The 25,416-nt window shown below is 49.2% G+C and overlaps 1 protein-coding gene across 3 annotated transcripts; it reads right to left on the reverse strand.

The window, feature by feature from the left end:
* Positions 1–10,014: 10,014 nt before the first annotated feature.
* LOC128843959 (cytochrome P450 1A5-like) lies at positions 10,015–24,426 on the reverse strand. Of its 3 annotated transcripts, none has more exons than XM_054041124.1 (7): positions 24,294–24,426; positions 17,725–18,589; positions 16,743–16,869; positions 16,090–16,179; positions 15,875–15,998; positions 15,539–15,625; positions 10,015–13,707 (listed from the first exon to the last, which is right to left on the reverse strand). In XM_054041124.1, exons 2-7 carry the CDS (start codon positions 18,568–18,570, stop codon positions 13,401–13,403), a joined length of 1,581 nt encoding a protein of 526 aa, XP_053897099.1. In that variant the 5' UTR covers positions 18,571–18,589; positions 24,294–24,426; the 3' UTR covers positions 10,015–13,400. The 3 variants fall into 3 exon arrangements, with proteins under 3 accessions (XP_053897099.1, XP_053897097.1, XP_053897098.1); XM_054041122.1 differs by lacking the exon at positions 24,294–24,426 and adding an exon at positions 22,588–22,645; XM_054041123.1 differs by lacking the exon at positions 10,015–13,707 and adding an exon at positions 15,116–15,243 and having other exon boundaries at positions 24,294–24,372.
* Between the last annotated feature and the right edge of the window lie 990 nt (positions 24,427–25,416).

Here is a 25,416-nt window from a genome sequence, read left to right on the forward strand (position 1 = left end):
GACTCGTACAATGTGGGTGTCGATGGTGATCGTGATTGTTTATTTGTATTACCATAGTGTCTGGGAGCCCCAGTCATGGCCTAGGGCCCCATTGTGCCAGGCGCTGTACAAACAGTTCCTGCCCAAAGAACTTACAATTGTTACCAGTCTGACTCACTTTGCAATGCAGCAAATAACCACACCTGGTGCAGGGCAATGGAGATTCCAGCCCAAGAAATATGGGGTCAGTTCTCAGCTCTCCAACAGATTTCCTGTGTGACCTTGAGCCAGCCACTTAGTCCCTCTGGGCCTCCATTCCCCCTCTGTAAAATGCGGATAAGCATGATCCCTTTGCCTACTTAGACTCTAAGTTTGTTGGGGCAGGGACTGCCTGGTACTATGTATCTGTTCAGTGCCTAGTGCAGGGGGCTGTTTGCAGTTGGGGTCTCAACACAGCTCCTCAGAGGTATTTCGGCTCCTATTGATTTCAGTGGAAGTGAGGAGTCTACACATCTTTGAGGAGCTGGCCCTAAAGTAATACAAATCATTGATAAGACCTGCGGACTTTGCTCTTCAGGGCTGTGAAGCCAGCACCCTGCACCGACTGGATATTCACAGGAAGCATTTGTAAAGGGGTTTTTTACTTGCTGGGTGACCTTGGGCAAGCCATGTCACCTCTGTGTGCCTTAGTTCCCCCTCTGTGAGAACACAGCGACATAGGAATCACCACAGCAAATCAGACTGGTGGTCCAACTAGTCCTGCATCCTGCCGGGGACAGACCAGGCCTTGTAGATCTTCATGTGGCTCCTCTTTGGCTCAGAAGGAGACTCAGGAACTTCCCTGGCATTGTCCTCCTCCTTGAGCCTCTCGTAGGGGATGATTTAGACTTAGCAGCGGCCAGCACCAGATGCTCCACAAAACTCCCTAATTGACAACTATGGAATGACCTGCCCATAGGGGAAGTTTCTTCCTGACCCCATCACTCAATGGTTCCCTTATTCCCTGAAGCATGAGGGTTTATATCCCTTCTAATTTAAAAAAAATTGAATTACTTGTTAACCTATCTAGTTACACTTGGGATGTTCTCATTATTCATATAAACATCTAATCTTGTGGCAATGAGTTCCACAGGCTAATTACAGGTTGTGTCAAAAAGAAGGCAAGCTGAATCCTGCCTTGCTCCATGGGGGAGGTGGGTTTAGTTTGTGGGGAGGCGGGGTGTTATGAGGGTTCTGAGACATTTTCTTAGGGATCAGGGAGTGTTGCCCTGTTAAGAGAACTTGGAGACATTTCTATTGAATTGAATGATGATCCTCTATCAGCCAATTCATTTCAAAGCCAGCAGTAAAAGCAATCAGCCTTGGAGAGATAAGGGCTCCTCCTCCTTATCACAATGCCAGTTCCAGTAAAGAAATAATAGAGCTGACAATGTACACCGGGGATTATGGATTGAAAGGTTTAATGAGAAAGATCACTAGGAAAAGACAAAGCCAGAGGGAGGGCATCTCTTATCTAGGAACAGTGACTGAGGCTTTCATGAGAACAATCAATGGATTTGTTTATCTCAAGTCCCTGACTGAGAAGGTGGCAAAGGGCTAAGATCCTGGAATAGAGCAATCAGAGAGCACCCTGGGAAATGGAAATCCTCTTTCTAGCTCTGCGTACTAAGCCACTGGGCTGGTGGAAAGAGCATGGGCCTTGACTGGACCAGTATTAATTACAGTAGTGTCTAGAAACCCACTCACAGATCAAGGTCCAAGTGTACTAGGCACTGTACAGACAAGCAGCAAAGAAGACAGTCCCTGCCCAAAAACGCCAGGTGAAGGACTCCTGAGTCGGGCTTGTACAGAAAGATTCATGCTGGAAGTGAATTGTAAAGAACTGGTGCGACGCTCAGGCAGGTTCAGAACACTTACTGCTGTGATCTGGGGGAGAATTTGCTTACTTATTGGTAGCACCTGCAAGCAAAGCTGGGTGCTGCAAACAACATAGTTAGTTCTTTCCTTTATGTTTTTATCATTTACCACCCAGGCAGAGGACCAGATTCTCTAAAGTGACCAGCACCCACCCTTGGGGCAGAGTTCCAGAGCAGCTCAATTCCCATTGACACAGCAACGTAAGTATCCCTAGGCTGGCTATGGATAATAATGCTCCTTATAAAGTGCTATAGATGTTTATAGCAGAAAATGAAGCATCATTATTAACTAACAATACAAGACTCATCCTTATGCTATAGAACTAGTGGCATTTTTGAATGCAGGGCACCTGTAAGTCATCAAACTATTTTATTCTGTTCTAGATCGGTTCTTATGCCACGTTCATCACTGTAGTTTTTAAGTAGCTTCCCATGGTGCCTTAAGAAACATGACTAAGATCTGTTCTACTCACCGTTCTGTACCACTATAACTATGTCTGTTAGGGGTGTGATTATTAATTGATATAGTTATACCAGTGCAACCCCCAGAGTGGACAGTTATACAGTATACCAGTATAACGTGCCTTATAGATTTCCCCTTCCCATTCAGGAGTAGCTATACTGGCATAAATACCTTATCACCAGTATAACTGCATCCACACTAGGGAGGTTGTACGGCTTTAAGTATAGTTAAAGCAACACAACATAGACAAGGCCTAACACCACTCAGTTACCCATCTCAGCAGGCATTGGAGCCAATGTAAAACCTGGGAAGGACTCCTTAGGAAATGACTCTTTTTCAGATTTTATAAAATCCTGGGCTCAGGTATCTGGAGGGAACCTTCTTCGGGTGTTTTAAGCCAAGTCTTGAGAACTATGGTGGGCATCTGTAGCACCAAAAGCCATCAGTGCCGCACCTCTTACAATCACCACAGCAATCGCAAGGATGGCTGCATTGCCTAGGGTTACCATCCGTCCGTATTTCTCCGGACATATCTGGCTTTTGCGTCTTTAAATAGTCGTCAGGGGGAATTGGTAACAAGGTTAAAAGGTCCCAGATTTTCCCCCCTCCCCTCCCTTCCATGCAGAGTGCGGTGTGGTGATTGGGTGGCTGGGCCTGATTGAGCCGCTCCCATTGGCCTCCAGCAGCCAGAGCCCCTCCCCTGCTCCCCCCCTGCTGCCTGCAGCCTGGTCTAACCACACAAACAGCCCCACCGACAGCATGTGTTGCCTACACGTGGAGCCAGCATCTGACCAGCATGGGCATGGTAAGGGGAGTCCCGGGGGGCGATCAGGGTGAGGGTTGGATGGGCCTGTCTGGGGGTGGGGGTGTGAATATGGGGTGGGGGGCGGCGGGTTATATTATTTTGTGGTGCCCGAACTCCAGCAATATCCAGGGCCGGGGGCCCTGCTCCAGCAATATTTGGAGCTGGGTCTCTCCCCCGGCCCTGCCTGGAACGGGTCCTGGCCTCCACCTGCCACCCCCCCTCCACGCATCCTCCCCCTGCGGGTCCCCCCTCGTCCCTGGCTGAAAGAAAGCAGCGTGCCCCTCTCCCCTGCCTGCTTGTGCTGCCTGCTTCTGGCAGCAACTGCTGTCTGCTGCCCCAGGGTCCTAGTGGCCCCCATCCACAAATGGCAAGGCAGGCTGCCCTTACCCTGCCCTTCCACCCTAGCCCTGAGCCTCTCCACGCCACAAACCCCTCATCCCCAGCCCTCATCCCCCCGCACCCTAATCCTCTGCCCCAGCCCTGAGCCCCCTCCTGCATCATGAACCCCTCATCCTCAGACCCACAGCCCTCACCCCTGCACCCCCTCCTATCCCCAAACTCCATCCCAAACCCCCTCCCCCTTCCCACACACCCCCTCCTGCCCTCAAACTCCCTCCCAAAGCCTGCACCCCCTCCCTTTGCACTGCCTCCCACCCCCAAACTCCATCCCAGAGCCTGCACCCCTCACCCCCTCCTGCACACCCACCCCCTGCCCCAGCCCAGAGCCTGCACCCAGCACCCACACTCTATCCCAGAGCCTGCACCCTGCACCCCTCCTGCACCCTAATCCCCAGCCCAGGATCTGCACCCCAGACCTCCTCCTCCCACCCAACCCCCCTCCCAGAGCCTTAGGCAGGTGGGGGGGGACAGGTTCTCGGCACCACCAAATTTCTACAAATCTGCCACCCATGGGGGCAGTCAGGGGACAAGTAGGGTCCTAGGGGGCAGTTAGGGTGGGAGGTTCTCAGGAGGGGGCAGTCAGGCCACAAGAAGCAGTGGGGATTGGGGGTTCTGAGGGAGGCAGTCAGGGGGTGGGAAATGGGAGGGAGTGGATGGGGGCGGGGCTAGGGCGGGGTTCCCCCACCAGTGTCCTCTTTTTTGATTGTGGAAATATGGTAACCCTAGCATTGCCTGACCTCTGAGGACTAGCTCACGTACATAGTGATGGGAGAATTGGGCCGCTGGGATGAGGGCTGAGTTCTGATGGATCCCTTACAGCAGAAGATCCAGCCACTGGTGAGATCCCAGGGGCATGTTTGGAAAGTACAACAGCACTTCCAAGCAGAAGCCCACATACCCTCTGAAGTTACAGGCCTTTGTAGCTAGGGCTGGTCTATACATCTTGAAAAGGAGCTACCCCTCACCCCCTCCAGCAAACCAGTGAGTGTTTATAGTCTAAGGGCCAAGGGGAGTTAAGCACCATAATACCTTTAAAATACCTTTGAAATCTGGCCCTTAGTGTACCCCACACACCCATTAACAAGCTTGCTGGAAACTGTATTGAGGCAAGGGCTGTGTGATTGGATGGGTCCCAGACAGCAATGAGTCGGGGCAGAAGAGCAGAGGGGAATGCAGCATTTGCTGGACTAGCTAGGGCACCTCACTTGGGAGGAAGACCAAGGGCTTAAGAGTGAGCAGAAGACAAGAGGCCATCCAAGGTGAAAGGAGAAGAGGGAAGGGCATGGGGGGCAGTGCACTCAGCTAGAGGGAGGAGTCTTGGGCAGGGCAAGAGGTGGGTCAGAGTTTTGGTGTCTCCAGACTCCATTTAGCCTTGATCGTGGTGTTATTTGTGGTGGCCCAGAAGTACAAGCCACATGGAAATTCTATCTAATTACTTCTCTGCTTCCATCACCATAGTATCTGAGCACCTAGACACCGGGTCTGCAATGCACGGGAGAGGCCCCAGGCCCATCATGTGCATGTAAATTGCCAGTTCCACACTGCGAACTCCATAGCACAGCTGGGCTCAGGTTCAGTCACCAACCAAAGCACCCAGCTCCTAATTTCAGAGCCTGCTTCTTGTCTGGGTGGTGGGCCCAGTGGAGTTCCTGCTTGGGACGAGGTGGTCCTCACAATGGGACAGAGCAGTAGAAGGCGGGGTCTAGCTCAGGGACTGATGGGCGTAAGGGGGTTACACTGGCTCTTATGCAATCCACGTCATTGGAGACTGAGCTTGTATCTGGGTAACTGGCTCATCTCCTTGTCCCAGTGAGGCTCATTGTTCACTCGCATGCCAACCCCACCAGTGGGCAGAGAACAACCCGGGAACGAGTCTAACCAGGAGAGAGGAGTCATGGTTCAGGGCTCACGCAACACACTCCAGTCCAGAGAGAAACGCCCCATCTCACATCTCCCCAGCCATATCCGCATGCCCTAGCAGTTAGAGCCAGCGAGGGCTCCTTTCACATCCTTCCTTCCATCACTCAACATGCATTGCACAGACAGCTTCCTTGAACAAAGAGGAATGAAGCAACAGGGTGCGGGGAGGGAGTGTGGAAGCCAATAGCCTAGGACCCTAAGGAGATTCCAGACACAGGAGGAAGAATTTACACACCCCCTGCCTTCTCTGCATCACGCAAACCCAGCCTAACCCAAGACAGGGAAATGCTTCATGCTTGGCAAAATCAAAGCCCGGGTGCAGCCTCTATGGCCTTGTCTACACTACCTGGGGTAGATGATGATTGGGCAGTTAAAATAAATGCACAGCTCACACCATTGCTACCATCAGTGGAGCTACCCCATGCCGGAGCAGCGCTGGGGACGTTAATAAAGATGTCAACACAGACAAGTTGGAAAGTGGGGAACCCTAAAGAGACCCAGGATTCTTCTTCAGCCTGTGCCACCAATTGGTGGTGCAACATCGCAACACAAACTCCTCCAGCACGCTGCAGCTGAACTTGCCCATGCATGGGGTCAGCTCAGCAGGCCACGTCGCTTCACTGAGCCCATTCAGAGACTGGTCTTAACCATCCAGTGATGCAGCCTTAACCGTGCAGCATGAAAAACAAAGGACCCTCTGTAACTAAACGTAGTCTTTCAGTTCCCCTGTTAGGTCCCTATCTGGCTGCAAGGTGTTGACTGCCCCCCCAGCTCCCAGGGATCTGAGGTCACTCAATGCCTCTCAGGAGGCACTAAGGAACAGGCCTCATAAGAAACCAAATTTCCTCGGGTTGCAGTTCCCACTGAAGCTGAGACTGGATCGCAGTGCAGAAACCTCCAACTTGGGGGCAAAGAAGACTGAGGAGTGTTGGGATAAAAGGCCTTGTCCGCTGGAGCCAGTGTGCGACTTCACTTCATCTACCTGGCTTAGGTCAGATGCCTTCACTGAACCCAGTGATGGTTGCATTTGCTGATAAGGGAGCCCAGGCATTATCCCTCCTGCCTCTGGCCCCAGAGACACAACTGCAGATAAGAAAGCAGCTGTGTTCTTTGATGGGAATTTTATTGCTGCAGGCGAGATAAGCGTCGTTTTATTGCTGCAGACGAGATAAGCAAAGCAGGGCATGAATTCCTGCTGCTGAAGTGAAACTACTCCTCATTGACAGAAGACTTCTCAGACTCAGGCTTATCGGACACTGCCATTAACCCTCCATGAGATCACCACTGTTGTCCTTCACACACAGGTGCACAGAGCAGAGGCCATGAGCACAAGCTTCTCAGCAGAGGATGCATTTGGGGTTAGACACCAAAAGCTAATCTAGTGCAATAGCCAACACACCAGGGACCTCCAAAGCTAAAAGTATGAGCTGCTACATCTTGGGCTGAAACTCCACAGCTGCCTATCTGGGGGCTGTAACAGACTCATACCCTCTGTGAATCAGCACAGAGGGAAACCTGTAACCCACACTCACCTCTGGGGTACACAAGTATCGAGAAGAGAGAGAGAATGGACATGGCCTAGATGAAGGAGTTGCAAGCAGTTTTAAGATACTTCCCATCCATATTTTGCCCCACAGAAGGTCCATATCTCCCTTGGGCCCCATAGCTAATGGCAGGGGGAAATGTATGGAGCTTAAAGGGTCAGAACCTCTGCTGGTGTGAATCACCATCGCTCCTTTGACTGCAAGGAAGTTCCAGTGGGGCACAGCATGAGAGCCTGAGAACCCCGGGCCATGCATTGTGATTCTGTCCCACCTAACATGCAGGAACAGCCACCGCAGATGCTCAGCAGCTGCATTCAATTGTATCTCCTGCAGGCACCTTCAGAAATCTCCCTCCAGACAGAGCTATGGCCATAAAGCATAAATAACCAAACACCGATCAACAGGCTGGAGCTAATGCTAATACCGCAACATTGGGGCTACTAGTCCTAGACACACTTTACTTTAAGAAAACACAGTATAAACTGCTCTTGTACAATAATTGGAACCTTTCTGTGGTTCGGTGCAGAGCTCCTTCATCTATTGTAACATAATATGCCCCAAACTCTTTTAATAGCTGTTACTCTATAGCCAAAGTCTGCTCGCATTTACACCCTTGCAACCCCAATTAACTTAATGAAGAAGACAAGGAAGACTTTGGCATGGATACAATTAATTTAGGCCCCAATTCAGCAGTGCATTTAAGCATGTGCTTAAGTCTAATTGAAATCAGTGGGACTTAAACACAAGCTTAAATGTGTTGCTCAATTGGGCTTTAATGCAGCAGAACAGGGTTGGGAATACTCCTTTTCTTCTTCATTCTGTTTTGATTGAACAAGTCGAACATAATTTACATTTGAATTGCCAGCATCTAAACCCTGCTAAGCCCTGGGATACACAGTGCAGTCTGAATTGTTTTATCTTTGCAAATTTCAATTATCCCCAATAAATCCTTATGATATTCATGAGGCTGCAGTCGCTCCCTCTAGTGGTCAGATGACAATTCCCGTGTTCTGGTTTTTAAAGCTGTGTGGTAGAGAAAGTTTCTGGCGTATGACTGAAAACTCCAGGTTCAAATTAGGATGGGGGTTCATTTTCATGGAAACTGTCCTTTGTTAATATTATTTTGTCCTCCCTGTGCTGTAGATAAATAAATACTTGCTGCTCAGTTACTTTTCTAAAGAAAACAGATGTATCTGATCAAAAATATCTAATATGGGTAGAAAGCCAAGCCTGAAAAAGGAAAGGCCAGCATATTTCAGAGTTCCTTTTGTAGTAGGAATAGAGCCTGAGACATAAGCCTTTGTAGCAGAGGCCTGGTATACGGCAGGACTTGCTCACAAAATCTGTCAAGAACAGGGCTGATATTGCAGAAATACACATTCCTAAGAAGTGCTAGTTCACAGAATACTCACACAAACACATCCTGATATCAAGTGATACCAGAACATCCCGATAGCCAGGGTGGTACAAAAATATTCCCCCAGGATAACAGGAACACACTTAATCCTCCTAAAAGATATGGTCAGGATAACAGTATGTAATAGATGGAGATATCCCATCTCCTAGAACTGGAAGGGACCTTGAAAGGTCATCAAGTCCAGCCCCCTGCCTTCACTAGCAGGACCAAGTACTGATTTTGCCCCAGATCCCTAAGTGGCCCCCTCAAGGATTGAACTCATAACCCTGGGTTTAGCAGGCCAATGCTCAAACCACTGAGCTATCCCTCCCCCCTTGAACCAATATGTACAAGGTGATAACTAGCCTGGGGGCAGTGACTAACTATGTCAGAGGCAGTACATAACTTGTTTGTATCAGCGTATAAAGATGTATCTCAGAGGGAGGAGGTTTGCCCAGCCGAGGGAGGAATGGAAAGTCCCGCCATTCACTGAGCTGGTCCATTGTCACAGGCATATATGTCTTTGTATCCTTGTAGAGTCTACCAGGTGCTATTACTGTGCTTTGTCGACAATAAACCTGGCCTGGTGCCTTCATACCTCAACAGATCTTGTGGTCATTGGGCGATTCGCTCAAGGTCTTCTGTGCTGGCTGGCTGCGCAGAGCTGGGGCAGCACACATGGATAGGGTGACCAGATGTCCTGTTTTTAAAGGGACAGTCCCATTTTTTGGGACTTTTTCTTATATAGGCACCTATTACCCCCCACCCCCTGCACCGTTTTTTCACCATTGCTATATGGTCACCCTACACATGGAGAACACACACGCCCAGCCGAACATCTAACCACACCTTTCACTGCAATAGCTAAGCTAGAAGGCAGTTTTTCTGGGTAAGTGGCCACTTCAGCTAATATCAGCTAGTCCGATAAAAATACAACCTTGAGCAAAATGCTGGTCCTCCATAATTGATCTGGAACTATGAAGCCAGAGAAAGGGTGGTGGTACGGCCTAGAGCACAGGGCACCGGACTAGGAGTCAGGAGACCTGCATTTCATTCCTGGCTCTGCCACTGACCTGCTGTGTGACCTTGAGCAAGTCACTTCCCCTTGCTGTGCCTGTGTTTGTCATTTAGAGTACCAGCGCTTCAGGACAGGGACGACGAGTCAGATTTTTAGAGATGTGTAGGGACCTAAAGAAACAGATGGCTGCCTTGTAGGACTTTCAAAAGTGCATAGGTGACTAACTCCCACAGGCAGCTATGCACCTCAATGCTTTCGAAAATCCCATTCAGTGCCTATGTGCATCTGTTGGCACCAAGATGGCTTTAAAAATCTGGCCTTGTCTCTTATTATGTGTGTACAGCACCTGGCACAAAGGTGCCCCAGTCCAGGGTTTCTGAATGTAACTGGAATACAAACAGTCATAGTAATCTCTTGCACTAAAGTGCACCAGCAGAGCTGACTCTACCAGCATGCAGAGTGAGAGACGACCTGTGCCTGCAGATAGTGGGGTGGGGGAGGCAGACAACTTCAGTAGTAAAAACAACAAAGAGTCCTTGTGGCACCTTAGAGACTAACAAATTTATTTGGGCATAAGCTTTCGTGGGCTAAAACCCACTTCATCAGATGCATGGAGTGGAAAATACAGTAGCAGGCATATATACATAGTACATGAAAAGATGGGAGTTGCCTTACCAAGTGGGGGATCAGTCTAACGAGACAATTCAGTTAACAGTAGAATACCAAGGGAGGAAAAATCACTTTTATAGTGATAATGATGGTGGCCCATTTCAAACAGTTGATAGGAAGGTGTGAGTAACAGTAGGGGAAAATGAGTATGGGAAAATTAGTTTTTGTAGTGACCCATCCACTCACAGTTTTTATTCAGGCCTAATGTGATGGTGTCTAGTTTGCAAATTAATTCCAATTCTGCGGATTCACGTTGGAGTCTGGTTTTGAAGTTTTTTTGTTGAAGAATTGCCACTTTTAAGTCTGTTATTTGAGTGCCCAGGCAGGTTGAAGTGTTCTCCTACTGGTTTTTGAATGTTATAATTCCTGATGTCAGATTTGTGTCCATTTATTCTTTTGCGCAGAGACTGTCCGGTTTGGCCAATGTACATGGCAGAGGGGCATTGCTGGCACATGATGGCATATATCACATTGGTAGATGTGCAGGTGAATGAGCCCCTGATGATGTGGCTGATGTGGTTAGATCTATGATGGTGTCCCCTGAATAAATATGCGGACAGAGTTGCAAATCGGGGGCGGGGGGGCACATGACCCTGCATGAGCCCCCCTGGGGACTGAAGGCCCAATCAGGCACTCACAGGGACATCTATAAATGCAACTCCCGAGGCATTAGAGGGCCGTCCCACACTTCGTTGCTAGAAGGCCGCATTGTAGCCTGAATGTTTTTCGTTGCATTTTATATATTTATGAAAAACACTTTTGTTATAACCCATGCATGCAAAGAGCCTGATCCCATTCTCATGCCACCATTGACTGGAGTTACTCTTGACTTGTACTCAGGGCCAGCTCCAGGCACCAGCTTGGCAAGCAGGTGCTTGGGGCGGTCACTCCGGAGAGAGGCGGCAGGTCCAGCTATTCGGCGGCAATTCGGCAGACGGTCCCTCACTTCCGCTTGGAGCGAAGGACCTTCCGCCAAATTGCCGCCACAGATCGCAATCGCGGCTTTTTTTTTTTTTTTTTGGCTGCTTGGGGCGGCCAAAACCCTGGAGCTGGCCCTGCTTGTACTGGTGTGAACAAGATCTAAATCAGGCCCTGCAGCTCAAGAATGAAGTCTTGGAGAAAAATGTGCCCGCCTCGTGAAGATGATCCACCAGCTTTATTGCCAGAACAAAGAACTGAACACATATTGCATTTAACATGTCAAACAAATGTAACTGCTTTCCTAATACCAGTCATCACCGTGACCAATTGCTGCGTGTTACATGATTGCATATGGGAAGAGAGATCACCCACGCAACTCCAAAGGGCAGAGGAGGTGGTCGATGCAAAATTGGTGGGGCTAAGGGAAAAGTGTTGTCCTGGACTGTGATTAGGAAGGGAGGTGTTCAGGAGACTGTGTGCTGTCATCCCTACTTTATGGTTCAGGGACTTGGAATACATATGCTAAGCATATCATGAGACTGAACACCTTCCACATGAGATGCCTGCATAAAATTCTGAAAATGAAGTGGGAAGACAAAATACCAAACAAAGGTGCTGGAGCACATAGGACTGACATACTTAGAAACCATATCAAGAAGAGGAGGCTGCAGTGGCTTGGTCATGTCAGGAGAATGGGAGGACAGGAGACCGTATCCCCAAGAATATTTTGTACAGTGAGATTCGGCATGGCTCTAGAAAGTGGGGGTCTCCCTTTATGGCGGTACCATGACATGTGCAAAAATGATATTAAGTCATTCAACATCAATGTAGACAGCTAGGAGGAGCGTGCAGAAGCCTATTCAATCTGGAGGGAACATCTGGCACTGGGTGGAGCTCAACACGAAGTGGCTTTGAGTAAGAGGATGGAAGCAGAGCGAGAAAGAAGAAAGCAGCGTGCTGTAATCTTGGACTCCAACCCAGACAACATCTGGAGCTGTGAAATTTGTACCAAGCTATGTCGCTCTCGAATTGGGCTTGTCAGCCATAAGCGGATTCATCAGACACCTGATTAAACCTCTTACCAGTTTGGCAGGGAGGGTTGTCAATGATGTTCAGGAGACAATCTCTCGAATAAGAGGGGGCCCATGCTAAGGAAAAGTTTGAAACTCCTAGTGACAATAAAGTTTGCTGGATTCTAGCAGCTAGCGAGATGCTTACCCGGGCTCTGCTCTCAAATGCAACTTCCAGTCGGGCAGTGTTGCCTAATGGATAGGGCACTGGACTGGGCCTCAAAAGACCTGGGTTTGCTTCCTGGTTGGGTGATCTTGAGCAAGTCACTATCCAGCTCTCCTTTCCTCAGCTGTAAATTTATGCTGATCTCATTTGCAAAGTGCTTTGGGATCTATGGATGATATGAGCTAGGGCTGACTATTATTTCCTTTCACTTGTTCAAAGATGCAATATAATTTCATCCCCACTTTCTTCTCATGGCACCCATAGCATTTCAAAGGCTCTTTGGAACCTGCAGCAGGGTCATGTGACCTTTTTAGCATACGTGAGACATGGGTCTGAGCAATAGTTACTTGCTAATATCAAAAGGTTCATCTACCATGTGTTCATGGGCTGTCTTACAGCACAGAGCTCATTCGTCGAGGCAGCCTCAGTTTCTGGGGGTCTTTGGAGGAAATCAAACATGTCCAAGAAACCAGAAAGCTAATCCATGTAAACAAAGTTGTTGTATTATCTATATTCAGCTGGGAGTGAGCTGCTGAACTCCTTTTTACCCTCCTTGACAAGCCTAACCTTCTTCTACAATGTAATAGACAAGACTGAACACAAGGGTTAGTCGTCAGTTGTCAAGTCAATTGTCCTAGCTCCAATAAGGTGTTTATTTCAGATGAGGATCTGCCTCCTAAGATGTCCGTGGACCTTAATACTCTACCTGGATGAAGGTCATCATGACATTTGGGACAGGCTTAGGTTCCAGTTTAGCAAAGATCTTAAGCACATGTATAACTTTAAGCACATGGGTGGTCCCGATGCCTTCAACTTTTGGCTGTCTGTTATAAGGAAGCATTAAGGGAATACACCTTAGTAGCATTCGAAGAGGAATTCAGTAGAGAACCCCAGCTATCATGCATCACCCCCGAAAGCAGTTACACCTGTGTGAACAAGCCAGGCTACCCTGGCATGTCTGTTGTGATTCTACAGGTGAGGGTGATGGAGCTAGTTAACAGACGGGTAAGACAAATCAATACAGATTAATCAGATAGAAGCTATATTGGGTCCAATTTATCTTAGCATATGGCCCCTGAGGGTAAAAATTCAAATGGGATCTTTGCTTTCCCCCATCCAGTGTCCAGAGGTGGCTCACTCTGAACTCTGGATTGGGAAGCGCTGCTTAATCTGGAAGTGCTCACACCTCTTGTGCTTCATTGTCAGGCCGTACACAGGCGTGATGTCCGCCTTCTCTCCATCAGAGACGCTGAACTCCAGCTGCTGCAGCAGGGTGGTCAGGAAGAGGAAGACCTCCCATCTGGCAATGGTCTCGCCAATGCACTTCCTCTTCCCCAGGCCAAAGACCAGCACCTTCTCACCATCCACCTTGTTTACTTCAGTCCCTCCAGCATGGAGGAAACGCTCTGGGTCGAACTTAGATGGTTCTTTCCAAAGCTTCCTAGAATAGCAAGAGCAAAGCTCCTGAAACTTCCGTTCTACCGCTGCCTGGAGAGGGGATGCTGGAGAGCAGGGAATTCAGTTTGGATGGGTGTCAGGAACAGCTTCAGAACTGGGCCTAGGACCCACTGCTATCCATGCACCTTTATCACTCAAGAATGCCTTTTCCTTTTAAAATAGCCATCAGAAGGCACCGGGCCAAGTTAACCTCTGCTGTAAGGCCTTGATGTTACTGGTTGGCTTTTGCACTGAAGCCTGAGGGGTTAGATCCCTTATAAACATGTTTTTACTCCTCTCTGAAGTTATGGTTAATGTTCTCATTATCCACTAATGTCTAATCCTTTTCTGAATCCTGCTAAGCCCTTGACCTCACTAGCATCTTGTAGCAATGCTTTCCACAGGTCAGTTGTGTATTCCACAGATTATAAGGCCAGAAGGAACTGTTGTGGTCATCTAGTCTGATGTCCTTTATAACAAAGGCCCTAGAATTTCCCTGAATTTATTCCTGTTTGAACTACAGCAGATCTTACAGCCAAACATCCCATCTTGATTTATAAATTGCCAGTGATGGAGAATCCACCACAACCCTTGGGAAACTGTTCAAATGATTAATTACCCTGACGGTTAAAATTTGCACCTGACTTCTAGTTTCAGCTGCATCTAGTTTCAGCTTCCAGCCATTGGATCTTGTTGTACTTCTGTCTGATAGATTGGAGAGCCCTCTATTATTAAATTTCTGCTCCCCAGGTAGGTACTTGCAGGCTGTGATCAAGTCCTCTGATCAGTTTTAAATTTGCTGCTTTCTGATGCTATTGAATATCCCCTTCCTCCTTTATTATGAGAGGGTAAATAGGAGCACTCTGTACCAATCATTATTTTGTACACTCTACCATGTCCCCTTCCTATACAACTGCCCTCTCAACTAAATAGTTCCAGTTTTCTCAGTCTCTCTCCAGACACAAATCTGTCTAGCCCTCTAACCTTTTCCATTAGCTGTTTCTGGACCTTTTCCATCCCTGCTCTGCCCTTTTGGAGATGGGGTGACCAGACCTGGACACAGTATTCCAGGGGAGAGGGTGTCATTGATGTATAGGCCAATAGTTATTCCATTATGCCAGTCAATTTCCACATGTAGACAAACTTTTGGTGTTTTTCCTGACCCCATTCCTTATGCACCCTGACATACTGGTTGCCTTTTTCACCTCCGCTGCACACTGAGCAGAGGTTTCCATTGAGCTGGCTGCAGTGACTCCCAGGTCTTAGTCCTGTCTCACAAGAGATTTCTTCCTGATCCTTTCATCAGCAAGGACTAGGGTGCAAATTAGGCGTACAGCGGTTCGCCGTTCCCAGCCAATGGGCGCTGCAGGACCCAGCAGATCCAGGTAGAAGCTTGATGGGGACCAGGGCCATCTGCGTGGAGTCTGTGACCTCATCAGCCCACCCAGTGCTCCTTGGCAGCACAGGTCCAATGCTCTACACACTCATCCCTCCCCTGCCTGGCCATCTCTGTGTCTTCCCACAGCAGAAATTCCCAGTCCTGTGGAGAATGGGGAAAGCACAGAAATACAGCCAGAGCCATCTCATCTAGGTTTGGTTTTTTTGATACAATGGGGCAGGGAACATTCCTTCTCGTGTGCTTGGAAAGTGGCTAGTACATCATGGATGACACACACAAACAGCATCATCTTGATTTGTTTGTCCAAGTGCCAACCAGTCATACTCAAGGTACATGGTACAAGGTACATGGTACATGGTAGTGACTAAATGGGGGCTGGTATATTGATATGGACGGATTGCACACTACTACCCTAAGGGACTCTGCATATACTTACTCATCGTGATTGACTTGCCATTGGTTGACAAACACACAGAGGTCCTTCGGGATGTAGTAGCCATTCAGTACTGTGTCTTTCGTTGTGCTGAAGGATGAGAGTGAGATTCTTAAGTTTAAAAAGCTGCCTCTGTGTTCTCATATCAATCAATTCCTGGGCCCGGTTAAGTCAGGATTGGGCCCAGAGGAGATCATTTTCATAAGCGTTATTGTACTTTCTAAGGGCTGGGTTTTGCCTGTCTCACACTGGGAGGACCATCAATGGAGTGACATGCTGAATAAAAGTACTACTCAATGCGTTATGCCCCTACATCTCCTCTGCATCCATAGCACTTACCAGTGAGGAATGGTGAAGGGCATGAAGGAGGAATGTCTGAACATCTCTAAGATAAAGGCTTCTGTGTAAGGCAGCATGGGCCGGTCTGAGAGTCTGGGTCTCCTCTCTCTGCCAATGGTCTGATCTACAGGTTATAAAGAGGAGGAAAAGGATGGTTGGAATCCAGCCTTCTAGAGAGATGCATTTTAACTCTGTGACTGAAAACATACAGTTACCTAATTCTTCCTGAATCTTTTTCTGAATGTCTGGATATGTCACAAGATACATGAGGCTCCAGGACAAAGCTGTTGTCACAGTGTCAAAACCTAGACAGACAGAGAGGAAAGACAGATATTAACTAGCTGAAGACAACTCAAGGGAAAAATACAAGCCCCAGACTTTAGCTTGTCATCAGATTTTCCTTGCTTGCTTCCTAAGTTTTTGTCCAACTCAGAAAGCTGTGATAAGAAAGTTCCTAGTTAAGAGTTTTTACACTTGCTCCACTCTGTGCATAGTGATGCTGATTCGTCACTGTGCTATTTCAGTTTTATACTGGTGTAACTTCAATGAAATCAATGGGGTTTCCCCAGTGTAATTTAGTGATGAATCAGGACCAGTACCAGTAAATAGGGATACAAAACTGTCTTTTGGGAGCTTCATTTTCCTTGAGCGCTGACTTCCTACAAACTCTTCCTCGAACAGTAGGAAGCCTCTTGGGGTCGTTGCTGGTAGGTGTCAGGGTGAAAAAACTAATGTGATCTGTTTTCTGCTACTGAGAGCATCTGGATGGAGTGTTCTTATGGGGGGGACAAAAAAGGGCTAATATTTATCAGAATGCAAAAATAGAAAGTGGTTTCAGATTTGAAAGTCTGAATTGGAATGTTCTTACCGGCTCCAAAGAGGTCATTGACCAGGTTGACAATTTTTTCCTTCGGAAGCTGAATGTTGGCATTGGCTTCCACTTTATTCTCCTGACTTTGCTCAATCAAGGAGTCAGTGATGTCTCGAATGTTGTCCTGAAAGAGAAAAGTCCAGAGGAAGATGGCATGAAATTCCAGACCACTAGGCAGGTAAACTGAGAGGTAACAAAGAGCAATCTACTACGGAAGGGACGCTGTGCTGGAAAGTCCAGTATCCCCATGTCACAGAAGTGCAAGTAAATTCCAGGAATAGGAGGTCAGGAAAATATTTTCTTCCCCTACAGTCAGTAGGTAACATTTCACTGAGCCATAAAAATAAGGAGATGAGAATATACAGCTTGAAAATGCAGGATGTCAGAATGATCCTCTTCTTGGAAAATACAAGACAAACATGCTAAGCAAATTAATTCTCAATATGTGCCTAGGGAGAGAAACTTATTAGTATAGAAACTAGGGTAATTTGTGTCCTAAGATGGTCCTATAATAGATAAGATGAAGATTCATTTGTAAAATTCATAGAGGTAATAAAATGCCATTTTGGCTAGACAGGTTGGCTAAAAAGCAGCATAACCTTTCACCCTGCACCTTTCCAGAGTTTTATTTAGGTGGATGCTGGAACGAACAGGCTAGTGTGTCAGTGCACCATTGCCCTCTATTGATTGACATCAGTACTGCTCAACAGTGTGTCATAGGTACTAGGCTCTGTGTTGCTAACAGCTAATAGATATTCTTCTTTAGCTCAGTTGGTAGGGACCTGTGTATTTGGACAAGGGTATAAATTCTATCCCACTCTTTCTATGAAGTTTTGAATGGCCATCATAGAAACACCGGTGAATGTTTAGATTTGCTACAGGACAGCCTGATGCAAGAGGAAAAGTACTCGCAGAAGCTGAAGGGCACAGTATAGAAGCTCATCTCAGGTGTGAGCAAATTCCCCCCCTAGGCTCTTACCTTCTCAAAGCTTTCGTAGTGCTCTTTGACAATGTCCTGCAGGAGCTTGAGGAACCTCTTGTTGAATTCTATAAATTTCTTCATGGTGCTGTTGGGAAAATACTGGAGCACTGGGATGAAATCCGCTATATTGCCAGAGGCAGCCACATCCCCAAATTGATCTGTCACATTCACTATGCTGAGCAGCTCTTGGTCATCATGGTCGTAACGCTTGCCAAAGCACATGGCACAGATGACATTGGCCACAGAGACCACCACGTACCGATAGGGGTCAAACCTCTTCTTCTCCTCCATCAGTTGCAGGAACTTTCTTATTAGGTAGTCAACTTCTTTGGAGACATGCTCCTCGAGGAGGCAGGTGGACGAAGAGTTGGGGCTGGGTGAGACAGAAAAGGTCTTCAGGGCATTCTGGGCCAACTTCCTGCGAGCTCTCCACACCTCCCCTGAATCAGTGCTGAAGGTCAAGCTCTGGCCATCTCCAATATTGCGAAAGCTGTAGAGATCAGGGCGCCCCATGAAGACCTCCCCTTGCTTCACCAGGGCTTGTTTGATGGTGTCCAACCCACTCAGCACCAGCACAGGTCTGGCGCCGATCTGTATCTGCATCACATCTCCATACTTCTGGCTCATCTGAGTCAAGGTCAGGTGTGGATTGCTCCCCAGCTCCAGCACATTGCCTATCAGGGGGTAACCCCTTGGTCCTGAGAGCCTCTTCAGCCCCTTGGGGATCTGCTGCCAGAAGGATCTGATGACCATGAACGTCAGACAGAAGACAGCCAAGGCAATAAAGATCTCGGTGACTGAGATAATGCCCTGGCTTCCCACCAGTGACATTGCAGCCTTCATCTTCAAGGGCCTAAGAAGCCTGAGAAAATTAAACAAAGGGAGGATGTTGGGTGTCTCACTTCCTCAGGCTGCTAAGGAAATACTAGCCTTATGCCTCAAGTGAGCCAGACTCCACACAGAGCCATGACACACTCAGGCCTCCTTGCATTAGAACTTTGGGGGATTCCTTCTTCATAAACCCTTCCCATAGGTTGGCCATTAGCAGGGATCCAGCCCTTTGACCCTAGAGCCTCTTACCTGCTGGGACATTCCTTCTACACTAGTTCTAGTTCCAAAAGCACAGGACAAGAATCAGGAGATCTGGGTCCAAATCCTGGTTCTGCCACAAACTTCCCGGGGAACCTTGGGCAAGTCACTTCATCCCATTGTGCCTCTGCTTCCCATTGGCAAAATGGGAATAATCATATTTATAACCTCAGGGGTGTTGTGGAGATAAATTTATTAACAAAATGTTTGTGATGCTCTTGGGGATCTGCAGGTAGAAAGAGCTCAAGAACTGCAGAGACTTGAGGTGCCAATTAACATTTCACTTTCTTCTTTGTGGAGTTGATTGGTTTATTGCGGTCCTGCCGTGGAGTGAAGAGAAATTGACAGGCAGTTTGAAATACACAGGACCTGTCAGCATTATCTGAACCCTGGGAGAAGTGGGGGAGAAATCTACTGCTCCATCATTATCCTCTCTGGCCACTGATTGTTAGGAATCGGGACATAGACAATCTGGCCTAAGGGTCAGAGTCAGGAGCTGAGACAATGATCAGAGCGGAAATTAACAGGCAATGATCAGGAGCGGGACACAGGGGCAGGAAACAGAGATGAGGCAAGGAACAGGAGCAAGGCAGGAATTGGGAGCAAGGGCAGGAGCCAAGGACAAGACAGGAGTGGAGCAGGGTTGGATGCAGATTGCAGGAGAGAGGCAAGGAGCAGTGTCCAATGCAGATGCAACAAGGAGTCTGCATAGTTTCTTAGGCAATCCACCCAGCCATAGATGATTCATTCCTCCTGGGGGGGGAGGGGCACAATGTAAAGGGAGGTGTGACGTGAGGCCCTGGTGTCGCCTCCGGGAGGAACTTCCAGCCCCACCTCCCTGGGCCACGGTAGCCATTCCCACTTGCTCCTGCGGGGCTGGGGCCACAGGAGTGGGGAGCATGTGCCTCTGGGCCTGGCTGGGACCAGGGCCAGCCCCAGCCCAGAGAGACTCACAGCACCAGTGTCCCTGGAGCTCACAGCCACCTCAGCAGGGGCGGGGCGGGTCACAGGCAATGCTCCTGCCTCCAGCTGAGCAGAAGCCAGGGAACCTGCTCCCAGCGCCTTCCCCAGCAACCCCTGTGCCCAGCATGGGGACCACCGTGCTCTCCTTACCCCACCAGAGTTACCTGCAGGGGGGCGAGAGGCTCTGTCCTTCCACTGCACCTCCCACTGGCAAGTCTAGGGCTCACTCGGCCACTCTCCCTGGCAACCGGGCCTGGGTGGAGAGTAGAAGGGATGGGCCGCTGCCAAGTCCCCAGCTGGGTTCTCGCAGGCAGCCACCGCACTGGACAGAGCAGTGACCCAGAGCCACCACCTTCAGACAGTGTGATAATTGACTCCATCCCACCCCTTCCACTCCCCGTCTGGGCCCAGCTGCCAGGAACAGGGGCCGAGCATGCCAGGGGACAGGCACAGCAGGAGAAGAACAGAACCCCTCTCCCCCGGCAGGCCGAGCAGAAATCTGGGTGGGGGAAGGAGGGGACACAATTTGACCTCACATGCCCCACCACCACCCACATGTGTCGCTTATACTGCCTGGCTTAAGTAGTGGATGTGAGCCAATCAGGTGATCCAGGGTCTGTCCTGGGAGTCCCTCTAGGACTTCCTGTGGGGCCTGACTTTGCAGGAACAGTAAGGGGCTACTTTGTCTGTTTGTCTCCTGTGGTGGTAATGCAGCACTGTCTGTAAGCCAGGGCCTCCCCGGGCCTAGGTCCTAGACTCTCTACAGCAGAACACTCAGATCCTCCCATTGATTGCCCTTAAAGAGTTGGGGCCAGATCCTCAACTAGAATAAATCAGTTCAGCTTAATTGATTTAATGGAGCTAGCCCAGGATCTGCCCCTAACATTTACCCCCAGTGCTACAGGAGATACAACAGTTATTCCTTAGAGCCAGGGTGCAACTGGTGGCTTTGACATAGCGCTGCACTCCTGAAACTGGTGATCCTGGCCTGGAGTCTCACTAACTGGTCTCTTTATCCCTCTCCCAGCTGGGAGGGGGACACCTGACAGGGGGCTGCTTGCTGAATGAAAACCCAGAGCTCAGTCAGGGGCCCTTGGGTTTTATGCTGCCCCCTGTTACTGTAGTATCTGAAAGCCATAAAGTCACTAGCAGTAGCAAAGTCTCCAGTGGATTTGATGGCGTCTCTGGCACTTCTCTCTTTACAGAGTAAAAACTCTGCTTGGGGTAAGTTGTGGTGTCTATTTTTGGCAGGAGTTTGGCGGCAGAAGGGGATTTCAGAATGCGGGTCACTCCGAGGGCGGAAAGGCATTTTCAGAGAGGAAGGTTTTGCAGCATTTCCTATAGGTAAGGGCAGGCTAAGGTTTGGTCAGGGATGTTTTTAATAAAAGTCCTGGATCGGTCACTGCAATGAACAAAACACGGGAAAGCCCTGCCCTGTCCCTGACTTTACTAGAAACATCCCTGACAAAATGGGGAGGGTCTATCACCTCCCCCTCCCCCCGCAGCGGCTGAGAGCTGCAGGGGCCCCGTTGCCCAGTGGCTGGGAGTCCCCTGCTGATCTGCGGGGCTGGGCGCTGCGGGGAGCCCCCTGCCAGCGCTGAGCAGCTCCGGGGTCCCTCTGCCGCCGCAGTCGTGACTTCCAGTGACTTCCAGTGACTTCCGAGCCTGCGCGGGCGGTAGGGGACCCTCCTGCCGCTGTCCAGCAGTGGCGGGTGGCGGGACCCCCGCAACTGACCGGCCGCCGCCATCCGGGGCGACCCCTAAGCTGCCCAGCCACCATCGCTGGCAGCCCCCACCCCCCAGCTCCCAGCCTGCGGTGGCAGAGGGATCCCGGAACTGCTTAGCGGGGGGGGAGGGAGAGGGAGCCCCCCCGCCGCAGCTAGCAGCCCCCGCAGCTCCCAGCCTCCCCCGCCGGAGGCAGAGGGACCCCGGAGCTGCTCAGAGCTGGCAGGGGGCTCCTCGCAGCTCCCAGCCGTTACAGGGGGGGCTGGGAGCTGGACCCTCTTCCCTCCCCATTCTGTCAGGGATGTTCTTAGTAAAGTCAGGGACAAGGCAGGGCTTCCCTGAATTTTTGTTTATTGCAGTGACCCGTCCATGACTTTTACTAAAAACATCCCTGACAAAATCCTAGCCTTCCCTATAGGTGATCAGACTCCGATTTGCCTGCTCTTCCCTGGAAGTTTTGTTCCATAGCCAGATCCCCCTCAACCAAATGAAGCTACCTCTGAACTCAAGGGACTGCAGGTGCCGGGATCCTGGTGAAATCCACTGAGGAGCCCTTGACAGAGAAGAGGAAACTGGACCTTGGTCTTACCTGGGAAGAAGGATCCAATAAAGAGGGAGAATTGGAACCAAATCCACCTACTGCCTGCCCTGATCTCCTGATATGGCCCACAAGAGACACAGCTGAGATGAAGTATTTGCACTGACACTCATTGATATACACACTCTCTCTAGCTGGGAAAACACACCTCCCTTGATAACTAACAGTCCTCAAAGACACGGTTTTCAAACTTTTTTTCTGGCGACGTAGCTGAAGAAAATTGTTAATGTCCAGGATCCAACAGAGCTGGGGATGGGGGGTTTGGGGTGTGGGAGGGGCTCAGGGCTGGGTCAGAGGGTTGGGGTGAGGGCTGCGGGGTGGGGCTGGGAATGAGTGGTTCAGAGTGTGGGAGGGAGCTGGGGTGTGCGAGGGGGTCAGGGCTCAGGGCTGGGGGTGCAGGCTCTGGGGTGGGGCCAGGGATGAGGGTTTGGGGTGCAGGAAGGGGCCTCTGGGGCACAGTGCGGAACAGGTAGGGAATAGACTACCTTAGCCAGGCAGCACTGCCGATGGGACTTTTAATGGCCCAGTCGGCGGTGCTGACCAGAGCCGCTGCGACCCAGTGTCTTCCATTCCACGACCCAGTACTGAGTCGCAACCCGAAGTTTGAAAACCACTGTTCTAGGAAACCGAGAGCGCTTCGGATACCATCACCCTACTGAAACTGTAACTCTACCCCACCCCTTTTGCAGAGCCAATAGAACCAATATTGAAGGTGGCCACTATACTGTTGAGTTCAAAGGGATCTTAATCCAAGTGTTTCTGTGCCCAAATTGGGCGTGTATTTCACTATCAGAATTAATGCTAATGATTTATTATTTGCATTGCAGGAGCACCCAACAGCTGTCGTCAAGATCACGTTCCTATTGCTCTAGTACAGAAGGACACAGCCCCTGCCTTAAAGAGTTCACTAGTTTGAAACAAGATGTGAAAGTAACCAGATGAGGGAATTGGGGAGGAAGCATTAGTGGAGCAATGAGAAGATCACACCATTACATAGACCAGATAGTTCTTACCTGAGTTATAAACAAGGAGCGTTGGTTGAAAAATGGAGGAGGGAGGGAAATTGCAAATCAAATTAAACAAATAAATCCAAGAAAATGTTCTCCGCTTTTGGTCAACATTTTGAAGCCGTTGAAATTTTTCAGCAAGCTGATTTGTTTGAGCTCTATAATCTCAGGGCTCCATGAATGTCAATGACCCCAAGCCATCTAAAATTGGCTAGTTTCTTGAAGGTGGCCCGGGCTGAGAGGGTGAAGGAGGAAAGGATTGTGACTCAGTTCAGGGAGGATGTTTTGTGCCTGGAAGGAATTGCAATGATATTTGTGGGAAGAGTGGAGAAACGCCTGGGTGACCGATGAGCCAATCCCATGAAAAGTGATGTTTTGTTGTGCAGAGTAGTGCATTGAACCGTATTGACTGATCTAGGATTGATTTCCTGCTGTCTAACTCAGGACTAAAAGTAAAACCTATTTTACCTCGCTTATGGAAAGATCCTGTCGACTCTATTATCAAATGATCTCCTTCCCATTGGTTTTGGATCATCCTCTAGAATTTAATCCAAAATGAGATCTCTGCTAGAGAATTGTATGGGGGGCAGTCCCAAAAACCTATAGAAAAGCTCTCTCTATTAAATTCTGTTGGTTTTTACAAGGATTTTTATTGAACTCTCTTAGATTGCTATAGAATCCTATTAGTTTTTTCCCTGTTAAATTCTATAGGGATTTGCATAAAGACAAGTCTGCTGAGTTCTGAGTAAATTTTCTGTCTTGAAAGAGCCCCAGTTATTTAGGCTATTGCATAATTACAGCCTTCACATACGTTCTTTGAGCTGAACGGTTAGTGTTATTTGGACTCTTGTTATCAGAATACTGGCTAAGCTTTTCCAAAGTGACTAGTGGTTTTGGTGGACTCTGGTTTTGGGTGCCCTGGAGGGCTGGTTTTCAGAGCGTGGGTGCTCAGCACTTTCTGAACATCAGACCCCCTTTTAAGAAGTCTCAAATTGGGCTCCTGTAAAATGGAAGACCCCAAAATTGCTTTGGAATACCTGGGCCAGCGATGCACACATACAACACATCTGAGAGAGACCCACCCTGGACAGCCACTTCCCACCGTCCCCCACAAGCATTTAAACTAACCCTTGTTTTTTAATATATTGCGAAGATAAGGAGCTGTGTGAAGCAGCCTACAGTACCTGTGTGTCCCAAAGGAGGGATGGTGCTTAGGTTGGAATTCCCACCTGTGGCTAGAAGTTCTTTGGTGATGGCGTGAGGAGTCTCTCCCCAATGTGTCTGGAACTCGCTCTTTTGGACAGTGAACTAGGTCTCCTTCCCAGGCAGCTTGATGGATCACTTTCAGACAGCTTTTTATGCACCTCCTCTGAAACCTGGTTGGTCAACCCTCCTCCTGTTGCACTGCAAAAGTATCCTCCAAGCCACTTGCCTTGGAACTCCAGAATGATTAGCTACAAAATAATTAACAGTCTCCTCCTTGTGCTGGACCTGATCCAGAGCCCATCAGAGAAGTCAGCTGGGCATCTTTCCATTGACTTCAGTGAGCTGTGGGACAGACCCTTAGTCTGCATGGGCAGGGGCCACGGCCAGCCTCCAGCTGACCAATGCATATTTCACCCTCAGCAGCAAAGGCTGGATGGCAGAGACTAGGGTGCACGTGGCACTGTGGTCGAGAGGACCAGAACATGCTTCTTTGCCCTGGCAGGATGTCCCCTGTCTCAGGCATATGGCCACCTGCCCATTGCCCAGCCAGGCAGTTCTTTTCAGTAAAGAACTTCATTAAAAGACCATCTTCTTTGGATATGGTTTTTTGAACTGATTCATGAAGAGTTTGCTCTCTCCCAACACAACTCTAGTGGCTGTGGTGCTGGAGGGCAGAGTGAGCATGGTGGGGGCAGCAGCGAGGGGGGGGGTGAGGTCAGGATGGCAGAGACAGAGGACAGGACGGTGCAGAGGGGTTTGTGGTCTACAATCAGGACTGGAGAGTGTAGCGTATCAGGAGCCCATTCAGAGGCAGCCCGTCCCTGCCCCCGGCTCAGTATCAGGTTAAAGATTGCCCAGGTTCGCGTGAGAAGCCATTTGGCTGAATTTCACCACTGTTTCCCCTGCAGCCAAACAGGGTGAGTTTGGGAACAGAGGGGGGGAGAGTTCAAGGGTGACTGGGAGGTGGGGGAGAGAGCAGAGGCATTCATTCCTCTGCAAGCACCTTTGACATATGGCAGGATGTGATATTGCGTGAGAAGGCAGCAGGGGCAGATAAGCAAGAACTGCACTTTGGGAAAGTCCAGGGCAATGTGCAACCAG

The sequence above is a fragment of the Malaclemys terrapin genome, chromosome 10 (genome assembly GCF_027887155.1).
Source record: "Malaclemys terrapin pileata isolate rMalTer1 chromosome 10, rMalTer1.hap1, whole genome shotgun sequence".
NCBI lineage: Eukaryota > Metazoa > Chordata > Testudines > Emydidae > Malaclemys > Malaclemys terrapin.